We start from the raw sequence: 22844 nt of genomic DNA, 5'->3' as shown, positions 1-22844 counted from the left end.
TCTCTAATACTAGGACTTATAATAATGACTCCGGAATAATCTCACTAATTAAAGCTCAACAAACAACAATTATGTAAATTTTAACGAGTGTATTCGTATCAAAATATATGTAATTACCAATGGAATTTAAAAATCTTATAAAACCAAATAAAAACGGAATGTGACATTTATTTTCTCATAAAATTTGCGAACGATTATATATTAAACTTCCTTAGAGATCGGTTTTCCTAGGATAGCGGTGCCGTCATATAGCGGCCGTCTCCATACTAAATAATACGGCTAAATATGGATGTCGTAGTATTTGTATGGAGACGGCCGCTATATGACGGCACCGCTATCGGAGGAAACCAAAGCTTTAGCAAAACATTTGTATGGTTGGCACAGGGATTCATATGAATTACAAAACGGTAAAATAATTTATTTTGTACTTTCTGTCTATGTGCAGCAACGTAATAATCTCTGATCTCTGTCTGTAACAATAAGTGATTTTAGCAATCATCAAAAGGTAAAATTAGTTTAAACAACAATGTAACTTATCTCACTGAAATAAGGCATACAATAACTTTTCCACCTGTGTATCGTCCCCCCTCACTTAACTATCCCGGAGCCTAACTTAACCTTAATCTTTACTTTTTCTTTTCCTTCTCATCTTTAGGCTTCGGTTTCAGCTGCTCTGATATGCGACACCTGTTGAACCTGGTGATCGCGACCTAAAATCAATGAAAACAATAAGATACGTCCAAGTGTTAACACATTCATTGCCACCCAGCCAAACAAGACATCCGCGCCAGGCCACAAAAAATTCGACATATAAAGGTGTAGTACCACGATCCCGACTATCGGGTCGTCCGGCCTGGGAACGAAATCATAAAATACTGAATGTGATAAAAGGAAAATAGAAACCGACTTTACGATATGTGACGTTATCTATGAAAAGGGACCTTATTGTCGATGGCGGTTACGCCTTTATTAACGATGCTCCGATATAAATACGATGCCGCACGACGCTGTGCGGCGTAAGCGCCATCGACAATGAGGTCCCTTTTCACAGATAATGCCCCATTTACGGAAATAGAAACTATGAAATCTGCCTGTGACCACTGTGAGTCTTGTTACCTCGTTGAGGATCTTAGAGGTCCTCTCTATTTGCTCGCACTCGTGGCCGAAGTAGCATTTGAGGTCCTTGCAGTGGGTCATGTAGCGGCGCCATTTCTTGTCTCGGGTCAGGCAGGTAGGGTTGCCGATGATCACCAGCTTGGATTTGGCTCGGGTTAGAGTCACGTTGAATCTCTGTAAATGCATAAATTGATATAGATCTTTATCATCATCACAGAGATATAGGCAGAAACATCTACGCGGTAGACACAGAACCTTGTATATGTCGGCGGCATATCGAGATATTCCTAGACATATCATGAAACGCCGCCATTTCATGATCTGCTAGCTACTACCAGCCATATCGTTCAAACATCAACGTTTGACGATTTGCCTGGCGACGTTTAGGCATATCAAATAAGGAGGGTGTAATATTCCTAGGCATATCATGAAACGCTGGCATTTCATGATCTGCCTACAACGACCATCAGCCATATCGTGCAAACCTCAATGGGTGATATTCCTAGGCAGATCATGAAACGCCGGCATGCATAGAGTATAATATTGAAGTCTCCAATACTGCTATTTGACACGCGGCTAAACATGCAATATGGAAACCGCTGAAGAACTCGCAAGGTACGAACTGTGGATTACGCGGTTAGGTTACCAAATCCTATTGGAACATAATTTCAGTTGTCAAAACAGTGCGCTTAGTAGTTCTGACGACCTAATTCATCACTAGGAGCACAAAAACGAAAGAAATCGTAATCTTAATTTACCTTAAACCCCTTTAATTTACCCCAGGAGTCAAGACACATCTGTGATCGACGCGGCAAGAAATGTCGATCTGCCATTGGTCTATATCCTCTAGCCGACCACACGTCAAACCTTGCCAAGCAAAATGAAATTTTATTTTGTCAACACAAAGTTCAAATTAGAATGGAACAGGAGACCTTTTTATAGGTCTCTGGGCAGCTAAAGGATATAGTCATCGCACTCGATGTAGGTTCTAGACTCCCTCCTCAAAATAGGGGCTTTACTACGGGAGTGCGACACACGCTTGTGCGAAGTATTGTTAGTGCGACGTATGATTAGGCGATGTACGATTGTACGACATGTCATTTGTGGGAACTATTGTTCGTGCGAAACATTATTAAGCGATGCACGACTATACGATGTGCCGTTTGAGCGAATCATCGTGTGTGCGAAATATAAATCAATAGGTAGGTTAGGTTCGTTAGGTAGCTTCAGATGCCCGAAGGGCAAAGCGCCCAGAAATAGGAGCCCCGCGAAGCGGGGCTCCGTCTAGTTCAGTTGTAAAGGAAATGTTTTTTGAGAAGAAACGGTGTAAGTGCTGAGACCATGTTAAAAATAAATTACCCGTAGACCCACAAATACTGTCGTGCACTAGAAGTATTGTCGAGCCGTAATATGTCGCACAATTTAACTTCGATCAAAAATACTGCCGGACTATAATTTGGTCGAATAGTGATATGTCGCACAATATCACTTCGCAGAATAGCAGTGTCGTTAAAAAAAATATGTCGCACAATCGTGCATCGCACACTTAGGGTCGCACTTATGTAATAATCCCCAAAATAGGTACCTCTTTAGTAGCTGTAACTATCGTCTGCAAAGATGCTGTGGCCAATGATGTTTACCTTATCGTCCACTAGAAAGCCGAGGCCGTATTTCGCGTCGTAGTCGAGGAGCCTGCAGTTGGCGCGCACGGTGGACACGAGTATGACTCGTTTCTCCTTCCCTTGGAACGCTTCGACGGTGCCCACGTCGATCTCATCGTAGCCAGAGCTCATGAGCCACGTTTTCATCTTGTACACCTGGTAACAGACAACGTGACAGCCGATCAAGAATTAATTTAGTTTAACAATATGTGTTAGCGTTGAAAACCGCTGTCAATAGATTACTACTACCTTTGAAGTTGAATTCTGAAGTCCACACGGCTTATGACGGATAAGGGACAAAGTATATGAAAGATTAAGAGCAGATTGCACCAAGTTTACTAAAGCTTAGATGAATTCATATAGGTACAATAACTTTAATGAGAACAGGGTTACTTCATGAGAACAGTGTTATGAAGTTGGATGTATACTGCATTAGATTAGGTACTAACTACTAAACTATCCTTAATTTTTAACAGAAGCGCTGGTGGCCTAGCGGTAAGAGCGTGGAACTTGCAATCCGGAGGTCGCGGGTTCGAACCCCGGCTCGTACCAATGAGTTTTTCGGAACTTATGTACGAAATATCATTTGATATTTACCAGTCGCTTTTCGGTGAAGGAAAACATCGTGAGGAAACCGGACTAATCCCAATACGGGCCTAGTTTATCCTCTGGGTTGGAAGGTCAGATGGCAGTCGCTTTGGTAAAAGCTAGTGCCCACGCCAATTACTGGGATTAGTTGCCAAGCGGACCCCAGGCTCCCCTGAGCCGTGGCAAAATGCCAGGACAACACGAGGATGATGATGACTAAACTGACCTGTCTGATGTATGGAGCGATGACGCCGATGTCCACCGGCTTCACGTTGTGCTGGTCTATCAGAGCTTTGGTGTATCTCTTCAGCATGTCCAACTCCTTCTCGTTAAAGAAGCTGTGAGGGAAACATTACAATTCGTTTAAATCATAAATTATTTATTTGCGTGAATAGGGTCAGATAGGGGGCGATAGGGTGGTGGGTAGGGTAGGGTTTCTACATTTTACTAACCAACATTTGTTTCTTGTTTCTGGCGGTCTAGCATGAGTTGCGTTTTCGCGCGACTCCATACATCTAGCGCGACTTCAAGTATAGACTCACGCGCGAGAACGCAACTCATGCTGGACCGCCAGAACTGATTCTGAAGGAAACCCACTTCAGAGTTCGGGTTTAGTAGGTTGGTGGTTGGGTATTGGCGTGATTAGGACGGATATTTGGTTTTATGAATGTTTTCTATATAATCTATCTATGTACTATAAATCTAGTCTAGTTCACACAACTTAAGCCTTATTCTGAGTTTACTGTTAAAAACATTGTCTACCACGCCAAATTGTCACCTTTTCCCCATTATTAAGAATGAAACCTTCAACAGTGGAGCCAGGGGCTGTACAGCATCAGTACTGTACCTGGGGGCCTTGCCCATCCTCTGCTCGCGGGAGTTGACGGCGTGGAACACCACGGCCCGCTCGCCGCCCGGCAGCCCGAGGATGCTGCGCCGGCTCAGCGGGTCCTGTGGAGCCAGGGGCTGTACAGCATCAGTACTGTACCTGGGGGCCTTGCCCATCCTCTGCTCGCGGGAGTTGACGGCGTGGAACACCACGGCCCGCTCGCCGCCCGGCAGCCCGAGGATGCTGCGCCGGCTCAGCGGGTCCTGTGGAGCCAGGGGCTGTACAGCATCAGTACTGTACCTGGGGGCCTTGCCCATCCTCTGCTCGCGGGAGTTGACGGCGTGGAACACCACGGCCCGCTCGCCGCCCGGCAGCCCGAGGATGCTGCGCCGGCTCAGCGGGTCCTGTGGAGCCAGGGGCTGTACAGCATCAGTACTGTACCTGGGGGCCTTGCCCATCCTCTGCTCGCGGGAGTTGACGGCGTGGAACACCACGGCCCGCTCGCCGCCCGGCAGCCCGAGGATGCTGCGCCGGCTCAGCGGGTCCTCTGGAGCCAGGGGCTGGTAGGAACAGAAAGTTAATCATTTAAATGGCGTTAACTAGTCAGAAATTGCACGCGAATCTGGTGATATAAGGATTCGTGCTCAAAACCTGACATTCCTGGTAAGGGCAGACGGTGGCAAAAAGCTAGAAAAGTTATTGCTTATACGTTATTTAACTTTTTCACTTCTCATGCTCGTAAGGTTCCGACTTTAAGTCATACGTAGACTTTAAGACGTGCGTAGACGACATAAAGTTGCTTATTATGTTCTAGAGCAGTGGTTCCTAACCTGGGGGTAATTACCCCCGTGGGGGTAAAACTGGTATTTTACGGGGGTAATAAGCTAACCTAATATAAAGTATAATCATCAATTACAACCCTTATTAACTTTGAAATTAAGTCCAAAATTTGCCAGCCCTACCGGCGTTTAGCACGCCGCGAGTACAATTTTCTGGTCTTGAATAAATACGGTATAATAAGCTAAAATATTGGAAATTTTGTATGTATATTTTACTCACAATCGAAGTGAAAAGCAGAGTGTATAACTCGGCCATAGGTATATGTCCATTTTAATCCTATTGCCTCGGAAAAAATGGATCGCTTTATTGATGTACAACCTACTATATTTTACTCCAATGAAATAGTCAACTGTCCCTGTATTTCCTAAAGTGATACTCACCACCAGGTTGTCATCGTAGAACATGTTGTTGGGCAGGGACAGGATGTCTTGGTCGTTCCGGAAGTTCTTCACCAGCATGGTGATGTAGTTGGGGTCGGACTCGTACAGGTTCGCGTAGTCGGTCTTCAGACGTTCCATCAGCGATTTACCTACAATAGTTTCCACAGAGGTTAGCATCCAGTAACTTTACAATTTTGGCAAGTGAATCTTTTACACGTCTAGGTCAAAGGTAGGCAAACTGTGGGTCGCCAGCGTGTAGCTCATTGGACCTGCAATTACAGTTCTCTAAGATTACCAAAAAATAACACACAGGATTTAGATCGTTGGCCGTTATCTTTAAAAGTTTGCTGACACCTGTACGGATATGATGGTCGTTTTTGTCTACGTGACAGCGTGATAAAACGGTGTGCGTCACTTTCTGTCCCGCGGTGTTAAAAAGTGACAGTTCTCGTGGATAAAACCATCCATAATACGCCGGCTGGTCTAGGTTACACGACCTGTGTATGAAGTACTTATCAGCAGTCACATGTCTTCGCAGCAAACTGAAGTCGTGGTGTATTATACACCTGCGGTAGCACGGTTGCATTTTTACCGCTTGTCACCATGCCTGTCACGTTCTCACAAGTATGTAAGTGCGAGAGCGACGGGCATAGTGACAGGCGATAAAAATGGAGCCGTGCTGCGCCCGCTGGCTAGTCTCTACAACATGGGTAGAAGTCGTCCCTTCCTAAAAGAACCTTTCAGCAAAAAACTGGAGTGAACTCAAACCAATAGAATGAGGCCTGAGGTGGATGAGCTTTCTGTATGATTTGCTTTGTTATGAATTTCATTTCGCTTCGCAATAAATTTTTTGAACCAATAGAATAGGGTAGTATATATTAGGTAGTAATGTGCTTTTATCTTTTAGTTAGTTTTAGTGTCTTTGTTTGTATCTTTTATTTTTGTGTTTTATGTACATGCGTTTTTAATTGTGAATAATAAAGTTTTATGTACAGAAAACACTTAATTGAAGTTCAAATTATACTTGGTCAACCAGATCTTGACAGTAGAAAAAGGCGGCAAATTTGAAAAATGTAGGCGCGAAGGGATATCGTCCCATAGAAAATTTAAATTTCGCGCCTTTTTTTACTGACAAGATTTGGTTGACCAGCTATAGTTATCGACATACCTAGCCCGCGGTCCTTGGCGTCGCGGCTGATGCAGACGGGCCCCAGCTGCATGGGGTCCCCGGCCAGCACGAGCAGCCCGGCGGGCGCCAGCAGCCCCGTCACGGGCACCAGCGTGGCCGGCTCGGAGGCCTGCGCCGCCTCGTCGATGAACAGGTGCGACATCTGCAGCTTGTGCTGGGCCTGTGCGCGGGGGCTGTGGGATAAACAGTTGACTAAAGCTTTGGATTCCTCCGAAAACGGTGCCGTCATATTACGGCCGCTATATAGCGTTGACTGACGTCACTAGAACGTTGTCTATGTAAACAAGATGGCGCGGTTTCCTAGACGACGTTACGTTACGTTGATTGTCAACGTAACGTAAGATGACGGCCGTCATATAGCTTAAGGGTCGGTTGCACCAAACATCAAACATCAACATTTATTCCGTAAATAGGCCACAAGGGCACTTTTACACGTCAACATGGAATTTACATACAGCAAAAAAAAACACATCATCAATTATAAAATACAACTAAGCCGCAAATATCAAATCAAAGTATTACATAGAGATGTATAAAGTCTCTAAATGTCGAATTACAAAAAATGTATAATAATAGTATTGAAAAAAAAACAGATACAAAAACTATAATCTAAAATTATTTAACTGTTCGTATTGTTAAAGAGTTCGCTAAATTTTTATGTATGAAAAGTTTCATAGTAAAGCGCCGGGGCGCGCCGGCTGACGTTGATCAATCTATTAAACGTGGTTGGTGCAACTGGCCCTAAATTTACAGTTTTAGCGCGTTTTAACAAAATCAGTTAACCCTCGATAGTCATTAAGCGGGTCCACGTAGAGAGAGCTGCCTCATGAGGAAATTGCCGCGCGAAGCCTCAGTCTTGAGCCCGAAGCATACCGGCCATCCATGCACGCTTCGGACGAAGTACCATCGCCCACACTGTAAACTGTACATCGGTGGACCTTATGCCTTTTGTAATAAGGTCCACCCATGTGCAGTTAAGACGGTTGCTGTTTGTACGTCTACACAAAGCGATAAGCTGCTGCCGTTGTTATTTCTTCGCGAAGCGGCTCGATCTGTTTGAAGCCATCTATTTATGTAACGCCACATACCTCATATATTATTATGTGATACTCACGTGCCATATTTAGCAGCGTGCAGCAGAGTGGTGACTACGACGCGATAGGACGACAAAGCGTAGTTGCTGACCGAGTACGAGTTCTCGTATTTAGTGCCGTTTGAGACAGGCGCTAGTTCGGATGGCATCACGCTCCTATAAAATAAAGTCATTTGCATATTTTAAGTATACTTACTTCTTTTATTATAGGTATACCTACGTAACTTAAGCTGTTGTAGTTTTAGCTGAAATTAATTTCGAATAATTAGTGAAAGCTATTTTTCACCGAGGGACTTGTGAAAAACAGTTTTGGCTGATTAAATCCAGTTAAGACTAGTTTTCACCGCCTGCCTGCCTGTTAAGCCGCGGTCCTGGGTTCGAATCCTAGTGAGGGCATTTATTTGTGTGATTAACACAGATATTTGTTCCTGAGTCTTGGGTGTATTCTATGTATTTATGTATTTGTATATTATATATATCGTTGTCTGAGTACCCACAACACAAGCCTTCTTGAGCTTACTGTGGGACTTAGTCAATCTGTGTAAGAATGTCCTATAATATTTATTTATTTTATTTATTTCACCGAGGCCTGACGGAAAACGCGTTTGCACAAAATTTCATAGTCTGTCAAAATCCACTTCTAAGCTGCAATCAACAGAAGTTAATCGTTAGGAAAGCATTTAATGAATTATACCTAACTTGTAAGAAGAGGAAATGTGAGAAAAGCAATGTGAATTATAATCTTACCAAACCCTAGACTGTGAGTTAGCGCGCAGGATGAAGTTGTTAATGTTAAGCTCCTTGTTATATTTGAGCAGCATGAGCGCAATGTGGTCGGCCGCCATGTTGGAGTCCGTGCACACCATCACGCGGTTCTTCGAGCTGTATAGGACTATCTGGAAACAGATGGCCGTGACTATTTTTACCACACATTTTTGAAGTGAAAACTTCTTTAGCAGCGCTGTGCACTTTTTGTGATGGGGAAAAAATGTTAAACTCGCGTGAGGTTGCACTCCCGAAGTGCAACCCGTTATTTTTTTAGGGTTCCGTACCCAAAGGGTAAAAACGGGACCCTATTACTAAGACTCTGCTGTCCGTCCGTCCGTCCGTCTGTCACCAGGCTGTATCTCACGAACCGTGATAGCTAGACAGTTGAAATTTTCACAGATGATGTATTTCTGTTGCCGCTATAACAACAAATACTAAAAACAGAATAAAATAAAGATTTAAGTGGGGCTCCCATACAACAAACGTGATTTTTGATCGAAGTTAAGCAACGTTGGGCGGGGTCAGTACTTGGATGGGTGACCGTTTTTTTGCTTGTTTTGCTCTATTTTTTGTTGATGGTGCGGAACCCTCCGTGCGCGAGTTCGACTCGCACTTGGCCGGTTTTATTTTTTTGTTTGAATGCCTTTTTTGACTGTTTTTTGTGGTAACCGATACCGCCGCCACATATAACGTTGATTTTGTGAAGATGTGGCCTACCACACAGAACGAGTCGCCTCGTGAGGAAATTGCCGCGCGAAGCAGCTCGGTCGGTGGAGTCAAAAGTGCCTCACCCGAGACACTCTACACAGACCGAACTGCTGCTGGTGTGAACCCGCCTACTTATTCATAATTTCAGTGATTCGTCAATGTATATTGTGACGTCACACGTTCCATCTTTTAATAATTCCGTAATATCAAATCATTTTGACGTTTTCTAGAGGGTTTAGATGAGATGACAAACAAAGCGAAGCACTATGGATTAATAGGGTGTCTGTATCCTTAATGTGCCTTAATTAAAAAAAAAGCATCAGTGGTTCGATCGTGTGGACTTTAACCCTTTGGCCAAAGGCGTCAACTGACACGAACGGCTACAGCGCAATATCAAACGTCGTACATCCCGACAAGGTTCACAATGACGCGCCGCACACGATAGGCGCGTTCAAAGGGTTAAAAGAAGCTCTCTAAAGCTTTGGATTCCTCCGAAAACGGTGCCGTCATATTACGGCCGCTATATAGCGTTGACTGACTTCACCAGAACGTTGTCTATGTAAACAAGATGGCGCGGTTTCCCAGACGGCGTTACGTTACGTTGATTGTCAACGTAACGTAAGATGACGGCCGTCATGACCTTGTCGATAGTTTCGTGAACGTTTTATTAGATAGCGGTGACGCCATTTTGAATAAATGACACGAGATTTGAATAAATGATTCCGTACTACGATTATTTTCCTCTTCTGATGATATTTCATCCTCCAAGTAAATTATACATGATCAAGCAAATCTTGTCAGTAGGAAAAGTCGCGAAATTCAAATTTTCTATGGGACGTTATCCCATCGCGCCTACGTTTTTCAAATTTGCCGCTTTGACCTTGGTGGATGACGGTGTATTATGACGCCGTGGTACTTTCCACATGTCGCCACCGTAAAGACGGCCGTCTAGGAATCCAAAGCTTTAAGAACGAACAGATTGTAAAACGTTACCTGTATGATGGCCTCGACGATCGTCATGGTCTTGCCGGTGCCGGGCGGCCCGTACACCATGTAGGGCGCGCGGCGGGACGTCCCCGACAGTATGTGCTGGACGGCCAGCCGTTGCTCCTCGTTCTGCTTGATCAGCGGGTTGTACCATCTGTGGATACATTACTATACTTGGTGTTGGCGCAACATAAGTACCTACTCGGCCGAAGACCAGTTGACGACACACACTGACAATCCAACCTCTAGACTGAGCTTAGGCCAACTCTTTCATGAAACCGATGCTGCCAAAAATACGGGGGTGCGGGGGGACGAGGTAAGCGAATCCCGTGCCGTGATTGGTCCGTTCAAAGACACGGACCAATCACGGCACGGGATTGACTCGAAGATGGAGTAACGCTACCGTATGTGTGGCAGAGGGGGTAGCGCGACTATGCTATGTCTAGAGGTTGGATTGTCTGTGACGACACATGACGTCACACACATACGTCACGGCTCCCCGTTCCGCGTACCTACATTTAGACTGCACCGTACAGCCGAAGCGGCTGCACATATCTTGTATAGATTTCCAAAAAACCTAAACGATTACATGTATATCTAGTTGTTAAGAAAATAAAAGAAGATTAGTACTATCCTGAAGTTCCTTCATTCTTCATCAGAAGAGCTTAATTGAGGAGTACATCGAACACTTGGTCAACCAGATCTTGACAGTAGCAAAGGCGGCAAATTTGAAAAATGTAGGCGCGAAGGGATATCGTCCCATGGAAAATTTGAATTTCGCGCCTTTTTTTACTGACAAGATTTGGTTGACCAGCTATAGGTTACCATCAGTGGATAAATTACTGGATTACCATCAGTGGTAAAATTAGTAGATTACCATCAGTGGATAAATTACTAGATTACCATCTGTGGATAAGTTACTAGATTACCATCAGTGAATTAATTACTAGATTACTATCAGTGGATAAATTACTAGATTACCATCTGTGGATAAGTTACTAGATTACCATCAGTGAATAAATTACTAGATTAGTATCAGTGGATAAATTACTAGATTACCATAGTGGATAAATTAGTAGATTGCCATCAGTGGATAAATTACTAGATTACCATCTGTGGATAAATTACTGGATTACCATCAGTGGATAAATGACTAGATTACCATCAGTAGATAAATTACTAGATTACTATCTGTAGATAAATTACTAGATTACCATCAGTGGATAAATTATGAACATTACTTATACTAAAACTTATTTCAAATCCTATTAGAATACGCGCATAAATCCCATGATGATATTTATAGCGGAATTATGATTTCATGTCAGTTAAGGCGAAGTTATGTAGTGAAGGCGAACACATAAGTATCAATTCTCAATCAAAAGGGTACTTATTCTCGGTTGTCAATAAGGCGCTACTATTTCCATATGGCTTCAATTTGAAATCGACCTTATCGACAACCGACAATGTGGTACCTTTTCATTGAAAACGTCACAAATGTTTTATACTCACTTATAGATCGGTTTAAGCTTGACGTCCTTTTTCCTCGGCTCAGGAAACAATCTGCTGTCCTGCTTCCTCTCAAAAACGTTGGCCACAGCGACGTGCGCTCGTTCGTGCGGAACTCGAGACATCATGAAACGTATGTCGAACAGAGTTTCTGGGGTGTAGTACGCGTTGAAGCTGGAAACGTCACCATTTTAACACCATGTTTTGATCTTTTATCATGTACAATCAGCAGCAGAAGTTGCTAAGCGGGCGAGGTGTTCAAATTGATCTTGACGCGACTTTATCGTTAAGAGCGAGACCTCGCCCGCTTAGCAACTTATGCTGCTGACTGTACAAAAGTGAAAGGCCTGTTTATACATTGATTAGTATTTAGCGCGAGGCGCGCTAAACGCAAGTAGTAAATGTATTTACATTTTCACATATGAGGAGTCTCTTTTCAAAAGGGTTTATTTTTTTCTTAGCGGTACTTCTAGAGAGAACCTTGCTCAAGAAAACTTAAGGTCCAATTTAGAAATAGATTCCCAGAAAAAATAAACCCTTTTGAAAAGACACTCCTCATATAATAGATGCTTACCTTTCATCAATATTCCCGATGTGAATAGTACTTTCCTCCATATCTTTTATAACGCTCTCGAACAAAATATCGTTGCTATTATGTAGTTTTATGTATACTTTATCACCTAAAACAATTAATGGAAAATAAAAATAAGTTCTTTTGTAAAAGCCAAGGGAAGACTACTAATAAGCGGGAAAGTGTATTAACCGAGAGAAAAAGGATGAAAACAAGTTTCAGCAACCACTGTAAAATGGTGTATTAACTATTAAGGATGACTCACATTAGAACGGCCCGGGTCCGGGCAGAGGCATCAGATTCTTCGTTTTCTATAGATCAGCGATCTACTGTCATAGAAAATTAAGTGTCGCTCTAGCGTGAGTTATCCTGAATGCGGTAAAAAGTATAAAAATGTGACGTCCTACGTGCAAAGGTACCTTATGGCGGTTGGCGCTTACGCTATTATTATCGCCGGTTCAATAGGTACTATTGCGGTGCTATGCGACGTAAGCGGTACCTTTTCCCGTGTAACGTCACAAAGAATGCTTTTGAGACTTACCACGTAACAGGGAAGGTCGGTTCTCGGCCAGACCGGGCACTTCGAGCAGGTAAACTTCAGCCTTTTTCTCTAGAGTGACAGCTGTCATATTGTATTTCTGTAACACATCCGTAACAAACTTGAGTAAAAAATCAACAACTAAGGCCCTCTTGCACCATTCACTAACCCGGGGTTAACCGGTTAAACCTGGAGTTACCATGGTTACCAGTACAATTTGACACTGGGTTAACGGTATAACTGCTTAACCCCGGGTTAGTGGGATGGGGCAAGTGGCGCTTAGTATTATAAACAAGTTAAAAGTACAGTCAGAGGCGTCAGTTGTACACACACCTGCAAAAGAGCATACCCACTTTATGAATGGAATTCATTCATAAAGCGGAATGTACAGTCAGCAGCAATAGTTGCTAAGCGGGTGAGGTGTTCAAAATAATCTTGACGCGACTTTATTGTTAAGAGAATAAGAGCGCGTCAAGGTAAATATGAACGCCACGCCCGCTTAGCAACTTCTGCTGCTGACTGTACAGTAAGCTGCAGAGTTGAGTGCCCCCCCTGCAGACAAATACCTATGCATTGGGTCGGGGGTTACTTAACTCTGCAGCTTACTGTACGTATTGACAGCCCCTGCATAGATCCAAAAAACATACAAGTTTAATATTACCCTGGGCCACGGTGTAACACGTTGGAGAAATAGTCTAGACCAGGGATGTTGCGGATGCAGATTTTTTGACATCCGCGGATGCGGATATTTAAAGGCTAACATCCGCGGATGCGGATGCGGATGTCAAGATTAGGTACTTAGAAAACGTCAAATATTACATTTTTAGTATTTTTTTTATAAAAAAAAACGAAACTTTTAGTATTTGAGCAAGAATATAGGCGTTATATTTAATAAACAGTAACTTGGCCGACTTTTCTGGATCTAGACGATTTCGTTATAGGTAATGACGAAATTACCTATCACTTAACGCCGCCGCTAAGACGTTCCTGTACCGACTTGTTTGACATCCGCATCCGCATAAGCTCCGCATCGATTTTATGCGGATGCGGATGTTGAAAATAATGCGGAAGTTCCGCGGTTGCGGATGTTCGCAACATCCCTGGTCTAGACTATAATGTACTAGTGTTTACTTACCCTTAAATTGATCCTAGCAATGATCTCCTCCCACCAGAGCAGATGGTGGAAGTACAGCATATAGTTGGATTTGCTTATTCCTTCATCAAAAATGGCCCTGAAATAAACAAAATCCATTTTATAATCATTCCGGTACTGCTAGTTAAAGCAGAGACGCTTTCCAGACAGATTTCCGTACATTAGCCTGTTGGTATTTCTATTGCACGCGTGTAATTTGTATTGCTGTCAAACTCGCATAGTGACATGGACCGGCATCATGGGCGGGACAGCAATATATGTAATTATGCGCGTGCAATAGAGATAGCAAAAGTCGGGTCAATGTACGATAATCTATCTGGAAAGCGTCTCTTCTTTATGAAAGACTAGCTTTTGCCCGCGACTTCGTCTACGTGGAATCTAATTTGTGTACTTAATTAGGGTTCCATACCCAAAGGGTAAAAACGGGACCCTATTACTAAGACTCCGCTGTCCGTCCGTCCGTCCGTCCGTCTGTCACCAGGCTGTATCTCACGAACCGTGATAGCTAGACAGTTGAAATTTTCACAGATGATGTATTTCTGTTGCCGCTATAACAACAAATACAAAAAACAGAATAAAATAAAGATTTAATTGGGGCTCCCATACAACAAACGTGATTTTTGACCGAAGTTAAGCAACGTCGGGCGGGGTCAGTACTTGGATGGGTGACCGTTTTTTTGCTCGTTTTGCTCTATTTTTTGTTGATGGTGCGGAACCCTCCGTGCGCGAGTCCGACTCGCACTTGGTCGTTTTTTTTTATCCAATCAGCTAAAGCAGACTGATTCCCCATACAAATCGTCCCCCCCCCTTCACCCCCTTAAAGGGTGATTTCTGGGATAAAAACTACCTTACGTCCTTCCCCGGGACTCAAACTACCTTTATAGTCTTTATACTAAATTTCACCTAAATCGGTTCAGCAGTTTAAGCGTGAAGAGGTAACAGACGGACAGACAAACTTTCGCATTTATAATATACTAGCGATCCGCCCCGGCTTCGCACGGGTTAACAAATTACATACACATAAACTTTCCTCTTGAATCACTCTATCACTTCTACGAACACAAGGTGCTATTTAATTAATTTAATTAATTAATTATTTAAGGTAACATAATACTGTAGTTACACACTGTAACCTATGTATTTTGACATGTAATTTTATATTATCAATAAATTATTATGATTAGGATTATCTATTTAAAAAAAACGCATCAAAATCTGTTGCTTAGTTTTAAAGATCTAAGCATACATACAGACAGACAGCGGGAAGCGACTTTGTTTTATATTATGTAGTGACTATTAGTTTGAATGTGTAGAAAAAGATATTGTACCTAGTGGTTATCAACACGTTCCTCAGTTGCAGTTTGAACTCCAGAGGACCCTCAATTTTCTCAAGGGCGTCTTCGTCCAAACCAGCGGGTAGCAAGATTTTCAGCAGCTTAGGGATCTTGTACAAGTTGTTATACGGCCTGTAATAACACAGATTACTTACTAAGGGGTCGTCCATTAACACATTCATTGCCACCCAGCCAGACAAGACACAAAAGTTTCGTCATATAAAGGTACCACGATCCCGACTATCGGGTCGTCCGGGCTGGGAACGAAGTCAAAAAATATCCGATAGTCGGGTTTTCGGCGCTGAATGTGTTAATTAGGTACATCACACCTTAAAGCGGTGAAAAAATCAAACTTCTAAGTTAACGTAATAAAATGATACGGCCGTTTATGGCGCAAAAAACGTGTATTTCGACACTCTCAAGGAATCACAATTTATAGGGTACTTCCCGTTGATCTAAAACTATGAAATTTGGCAAATAATATCGTCTTACACTACACAGTTACACAGTACACAATGGAAAATCTGAAAACTATAAATTTGTAAAAAAATAAGTTAAATTTGTACGTATCCTTCGGTGGGACAGTCCGACTTGCACTTGGCCGGTTTTTTTAAGTTAAGAGGTCTGTAACTTTTGATGAGGTTATGCTATGGATCTTCATTTGCCTCTATTGTATGACATAACCAGCGACCCGCCCCGGCTTCGCACGGGTTAACAAATTATACATAAAACCTTCCTCTTGAATCACTCTATCTATAAAATAAAAGCGGCCAAGTGCGAGTCGGACTCGCCCATGAAGGGTTCCGTATTTAGGCGATTTATGACGTATTAAAAAAAACTACTTACTAGATCTCGTTCAAACTAATTTTCGGAGGAAGTTTACACGGTAATGTACATCATATATTTTTTTTAGTTTTATCATTCTGTTATTTTAGAAGTTACAGGGGGGGGACACACACATTTTACCACTTTGGAAGTGTCTCTCGCGCAAACTATTCAGTTTAGAAAAAAATGATATTAGAAACCTCAATATCATTTTTGAAGACCTATCCATACCCCACACGTATAGGTTTGATGAAAAAAAAATTTTGAGTTTCAGTTCTAAGTATAGGGAACCCCAAAAATTTATTGTTTTTTTTTTTCTATTTTTGTGTGAAAATCTTAATGCGGTTCACAGAATACATACACTTACCAAGTTACCAAGTTTCAACAGTATAGTTCTTATAGTTTCGGAGAAAAGTGACTGTGACATACACGGACAGACGGACAGACAGACAGACATGACGAATCTATAAGGGTTCCGTTTTTTGCCATTTGGCTACGGAACCCTACCGGACCCTACCCTACGGAACCCCGGAACCCTTGCGTAGTTTTAAAGATCCAAGCATACATAGGGACAGACAGACAGCGGGACGCGACTTTGTTTTATACTATGTAGTGATATAATAATAGATAAGTAATTCTAGGTTTTCCATCTTCTGTTGTCTTTTCAATCCTGCCTTCCAAGATGTTTATATCTTCATTGGACTCTATTATATGACATAATGAAGAAAAAAACAGCATATTACACGTGATCTGTGGACACGACGAAGCGCTCGGCGTGAGCCCAGTCCAGGTTGGAGTAAGGACTCTTGGCGTTAAACTTCTGCGGCCTCTCAGTTGCCACCAGAACCACCTACAACAAGGTCAAGTAGAATATTAGTAAAATTTTAGGCAGGACAAGCAACTGGTACATGATACTATAAATAAATAGACGAAAGAAGTGACAAATGCTTAAGTACGTATTTCAACAGCTGAAGTAGATGGCGCTTTACGGCCCTGTATTTGATGCGGTTATATAACTAACTAGCGACCCGCCCCGGCTGCGCACGGGTTAGAGATAGAGATCTTTATTTTGCATCCAATGTACATATGTATTTATATTGCATACGAGTAGACTACATATACTGTGTCAAAGGTCTGTTTGATTTCAAACATAGACAGAGAGAATCATACTATCTTTGTCTAACACTAGTACTAGCACCCAAAAGAAAAGGATGAGTATAGTTTTTTTTGTTCCTATTTACTGACAAGTTTTGGTTGACCCAGTATAGTAACATATAGGCACATGGACCCTGGTAGGGTATTGCAAAAACATTTCTAAGTAATACCTGCTAAATAACAAATCAAATCATAAGTTTTATACATATGACAAGTATAACATGACTAAAAATAAATTATTAAGAGTAGGTAACAATTAGGAACAAAACCATAACAAACTACACACCTAAACTTTCCTCAAGAATCACTCTATTGATTGGTGAAAACCGCATGAAAATCCGTTCAGTAGTTTTTAAGTTCATCGCCATCATACACACAAACAGGCAGACGCGGCGGGAAACTTTGTTTTGTAAGGTGTCATAACGTAAATAAATAAATAACGTATGTTGCCGTATAGTGTCATTTTATGGAACTTGCTAACTATGTAAACAAACCGCCATATTAAAATTGTCTGTGAATGTCAATTTACTAGTGACTTTTGTTTACATAGTTAGCAGGTTCCATAGAATGACAGTTTAGCGATATCCACTTTAGCCGCGCGAGTTTAAAGCTACACTACGCTCCGGGTTTTTCCTAATGCAAAGGCTGTCCAGCGCAATCCAATGCGGCAACGCAGCGAGCGTGATGGGCACCTTTGCATCGGGGACAGCCCGGGACGGGTTTTAGTAAGTAGTTATTTTTTATATTTTTAGTTTGTATATTTAAGTTTCTACAATAAATGTTTTTCTACTTTGCACTAGGTAATTTATACCAGGGATGTTGCGGATGCAGATTTTTTCACATCCGCGGCTGCGGATGCGGATGTCAAGATTAGGTACTTAGAAAACGTCAAATATTACATAATTAGTATTTTTTTATTAAAAAAAAACGAAACTTAGTATTTGAGCAAGAATAGGTGCGTTATATGTAATAAACAGTAACTTGGCCGACTTTTCTGGATCTAGTCGATTTCGTTATAGGTAATGACGAAATTACCTAGCATTTACGCCGCCGCTAAGACGTTCCTGTACCGACTTGTTCGACATCCGCATCCGCATAAGCTCCGCATCGATTTTATGCGGATGCGGATGTTGAAAATAATGCGGAAGTTCCGCGGTTGCGGATGCGGATTTATACGTACCATTTCCCTGATGAGGACGAGGCTCTTGCCATCACTGTTTCTGACGAAGGTAAACATGATGGGCATCTCGTACTGCCCCACGTCCGCGCCAACGAACGTAATCGATATAGTATCGATTGTGGATTCTGAAAAAAGTACATTGTTCATTCCAGGGATCGGAACCGGTTTTTGCAAAAACTTAGAAATTACCATATTTTTCGAATTACTCGAAATGTAGGACTCAGTTGTGTTTTTAGGTTACGACTTCGTATTATTAGATTGCCCAATTAGAAATTAAGTAATTAGCAAAGAACGAAAAAATACCGTTTCCGTTCCCATACAAAAAATACCGGTATACGATCCCTGGTTCATTCATTTGATAATTTGGTCATATTGATATTTTTCATTCTCATGCAAATCTCCATTTAAAAAGTTCTCGTTCAAATTAGGGATTATAACTTAATGTTCTTCACTGTTGACGACTGTTTCACGTGGTATATATGTCGTAGTCAGATCGTATAATCCGCCGTATTACATTATCATTATCAAATCTAAATAGTAGTACGATGCGGCTAAACGTAGGCCGCCTTATTGAAGGACGTATCGCAATGACAATCCGGCTAATCGTTAAACCGCCGCATTTCAAAACGCCCGTTTTTGAAAACGGCTATCCGTAATGTAATACGGCGGATTATACGATCCGACTGCGACATATATATTATCTTTGACTGTTTTAATGGTTTCATGTACGTCCATGAATCTAATGTATAAAGAGGAAGTTTACTCACTAGGTTCCAAAACATGCGGATCCTGTCCGAATATAAAGTCATGGTCGCACATGACAAAATGCGGTTGTGGGTGCGCCAGCTGAATCCCAACCACCAGAAGATCTTCGCTCTTCATGTCGTTGGTGATGGTAAAGTAGAACTCCACCTCTTGGTTGGGTTTCGCCTGAACATTTATTATTTATTATTATTGGGGTTTTGTGGGCCTTTGAGTGTCGCTTCGACCAAGCTATGATCTATTGTGACAGCCCTTTAAAGTTCACTACTGATGCCCGTTGAATCCAGGAAGCTCCAGATTCTTTGGGCCGTAATGCTCTGTACCTCATAGGGTTCCAGTATGTGTCGCCCTAGGTAGGTACTTCTTTTGGACATTAGTGGTCCGCAGCAACAGAGAATGTGCATAGCAGTCTCCTCTGACTCCTGACAGAACCTGCATGTCGCATCTTGTTTTTTCCCTATTCGGAACATGTGTTTGTTCAACTTGCAGTGTCCAGTCAAAATTCTAGTTCGCCTGAACATTCGGAAATAATGTGTTATCCTCTAGCAACCTAGAGGCCCACAAAAAGGTCTTCCATTCCATTGTATTTTGAACTTTACTTTGACTAATCAAAATTGCATATTGTCTTGGCAAGTTTTGGTTTCAGGGCGTCTAGCTAGAGGTTAAGTGTGCATTGGGTTAACTTCGAAAGCGGGGTAATATTGAATATGGCAAATATCTACTATACTATTAGAAGCTCATTTTTTGTAACAGTAAGCATGATGCCTTGGTAAGCGTGCCAGACGCGTAAGTATCTAAGTATTACTAAAGTATGAAGTGCTTCTGGTTTTAAAGATATTTGTCATTTTCAAAATGTACGCCTCTCTCGAAATTACATCAATGTACGTCTGGCCCTAATTGTGGCGTAAAACGTCTAAAACATGTATCCATGTTCCGGCTTCTTACAATAGAATAAGATACAATATAAGTATTTAACGAAGACCGTCAGGTAAAAAGTGAATTTATATTTAGGGGTGGCTTTCCGCCAACATGATATACCGTATTTGGCGGTGAAAGGGTTAATAAACTTCTATGAACTATTTTACATCGAAAGTAGTTCGATTTTATAAGATGTTCGAATTGTAGTAGAGTCCCAGTCCCACCTTTGCCCCTCGGACGCGATATCGACTCAACAATGGCAATCAAATTCAACTCTAAATGTAAAACTTCAATGTCGTTTTTTGGCTGGCATATTTTGCTGGAACTAACACGGTTAAGTAACATTCGGATACCTTAAACAATTCTAGTTATACACTTAGGCAGTTGTTATACAGAGAAATAATGCCGTCAGTGTAATAGGAGCCGTGCCACAAGCAAATCGGTTAAGTTCGGTTGGTATGTTAACAAACATCATATTTCTCGCCCCCTCGTTTATTTTACTGTATCGCTTTTGTGAACTCGTCGAAACACGGAATAATGAATAAATAATATAGTAGACCTTTTTGACGGTTAGCAGGTTGGTTTATTTCATTGTTTCAGTCTTGTAACTTTTTCACTGTCAAGCAGTTAGCTTTAAATAACCAGAATAGCCAGAATAGGTGTCATATAATTTCTAAAATGCTGGAGTCGGGTATCTAGAAGCTTAGGAACTGCGCGGGGGTCCGGTGTTTCAGAGAAACAACTTCGAAATTTCACATAGATGACAAAATTAAAAAATCGCAGGCACTCTACCGAGTACAATAATCTTATACCTTTAAACGAGCAATTCTTGTATATTTATTTATGTATATATATTGGATCTCGGAAACGGCGCTAATGAATTCGATGAAATTTGCTATATGGGGGTTTTCGGGGTCAAAAAATCGACCTTACCTCTGGGAAAAAGTCCATTTTTAGGGTTCCGTACCCAAAGGGTAAAAACGGGACCCTATTACTAAGACTCCGCTGTCCGTCCGTCCGTCCGTCTGTCACCAGGCTGTATCTCACGAACCGTGATAGCTAGACAGTTGAAATTTTCACAGATGATATATTTCTGTTGCCGCTATAACAACAAATACTAAAAACAGAATAAAATAAAGATTTAAGTGGGGCTCCCATACAACAAACGTGATTTTTGACCGAAGTTAAGCAACGTCGGGCGGGGTTAGTACTTGGATGGGTGACCGTTTTTTTGCTTGTTTTGCTCTATTTTTTGTTGATGGTGCGGAACCCTCCGTGCGCGAGTCCGACTCGCACTTGGCCGGTTTTGAGTTTTTATATGTTCTCTCCCAGGTATTAGATTTTTATGAACGCAGATAACTCACGAATATCCGGACTTTGTGGTGATCAGTGGGCGGTTCCTTGATGACCCTGGCGTCGGAGCCAGCCAGCGGGAGGCTGCTCGCCGCCCCGAGGATGATCACACCATCCCTGTTCCTGCTGAACTCCTTCCTGGAATGGTTATTGTCAATCAGTTAACTTTTCTTTCGGGTATTTTTCATACAAATATTAAAAATATAAACGAGAAATCAAATATAGGGGCTGAACTTTGTGTACAATGTCACACTGTACCTAAAAGATACGGCAATACTTAATTAACTAGAACTTAACGCACTATTAAATTACCTAACCATCGCCATCGATGTAAGAAAGTAAATGTTTTCTGGCCAATCGTTGTCTATGGAAATATAGTTTAAAAAGTATTTCTGATAGGGCTCCTCTGTGTCTTATGCAAAACTTATCTAGTGACCTATGTTCTGTAGAGTCTAGACTGTGAAGGTGTGAATCGTACGATGATTAGCGCTTTTGGATGGAGATGCATTGCGCAGGGTATGCCACAGCACCGAGCTTTGTAGTACCGTACGGATTTTTGTTCATAAACGCGGTTTGTCGTGCATCGCAGCTGCGGACGAATATACGGAGCAAACCACACCACCGTACCGTCGTCGCCGAGAGCAAATTCGTCACTCCGCGCTTTGCGAAGTGCGGCGGCAGTGTGATAACCGCATTATACGACAGCACAATCGGTCAATCGCAACAACATACGTCACGTCACTAAGTACGAGGGGAGGCTGAAATATTCGCAACCTAAGTTAGAAAAAAATATAAAAATTTAAAAATAAAAAATTATGCTACTTTTTTCCCCGCCTCTTTGGCAGTTTAAATATTGCCGTCATTACTAACGATTATTAACGATTTAATAATTAACATTTACTTTAATATTCTCTTTAAAAAAATCTACGGCCGCGAACTTTTCAGCCGCCCCTCGTAGGTATACGCTGCGTCAAGTTCGGGTGTGGTCCTTAAGGTACTTACTTCTTGTGTTTGTACTGGTGCAGTATCCGGTTGCAGATGTGCTTGGGCGTGTCCTCGTGGTCGAGCTCGGAGTGCTCCTCGTACACCTCGTCCACGACTCCGCAGAAGTCGCAGTACTGGGAGTCCTGCATGATCCTGCAACGGCCATTCACGTGAAAACGTCCCACTTTCCCATGGCGTCAAGTGGTTCTTAAGCTTTCCACTCAAAAAAATATGTATACCTATAATAGGGTATTTGACAAATTTTTATGAATGGTATCAGTCGATCAGGTTTGTTTTGAGGATTAAATGTCTGTATAGGACCCATTGTGTTAAAGCAATACAAAAGTCACAAATGATGGTCAAAGTCTGGCACCCGCACTTTACCGACGAAACGCTTCTAAGA

The 22844-nt window shown here is 42.1% G+C and overlaps 1 protein-coding gene across 1 annotated transcript; it reads right to left on the bottom strand.

Annotated features, from left to right (window-relative positions):
- Positions 1-562: 562 nt before the first annotated feature.
- On the bottom strand, positions 563-22591 carry LOC134655843 (RNA helicase Mov10l1-like). Its single transcript, XM_063511333.1, has 20 exons — positions 22460-22591; positions 21469-21595; positions 19192-19354; positions 18425-18549; positions 16833-16939; positions 15259-15396; positions 13913-14009; positions 12781-12877; positions 12243-12348; positions 11672-11842; positions 10166-10313; positions 8444-8592; positions 7718-7852; positions 6583-6776; positions 5415-5563; positions 4636-4754; positions 3592-3703; positions 2757-2933; positions 1117-1290; positions 563-710 (listed from the first exon to the last, which is right to left on the bottom strand). The coding sequence occupies exons 1-20, from the start codon at positions 22588-22590 to the stop codon at positions 627-629; spliced, it is 2703 nt and encodes a 900-aa protein (XP_063367403.1). The 5' UTR covers position 22591; the 3' UTR covers positions 563-626.
- Between the last annotated feature and the right edge of the window lie 253 nt (positions 22592-22844).

The sequence above is a fragment of the Cydia amplana genome, chromosome 17, assembly GCF_948474715.1.
Source record: "Cydia amplana chromosome 17, ilCydAmpl1.1, whole genome shotgun sequence".
Classification (NCBI taxonomy): Eukaryota; Metazoa; Arthropoda; class Insecta; order Lepidoptera; family Tortricidae; genus Cydia; species Cydia amplana.
The sequence above is the reverse complement of the archived record's forward strand: the minus strand, read 5'-3'. Positions and strand labels throughout refer to the sequence as shown.

Excerpts from the sequence above, each read along its gene's own strand:
- LOC134655843 (XM_063511333.1), bottom strand. The coding sequence starts at position 22,590 with ATGCAGGACTCCCAGTACTGCGACTTCTGCGGAGTCGTGGACGAGGTG. Across the intron at positions 11,843-12,242 it reads ATCGGGAATATTGATGAAAG|CTTCAACGCGTACTACACCC; the intron begins GTAAGCATCTAT and ends TGACGTTTCCAG. Across the intron at positions 2,934-3,591 it reads TCGCTCCATACATCAGACAG|GTGTACAAGATGAAAACGTG; the intron begins GTCAGTTTAGTC and ends GTCTGTTACCAG.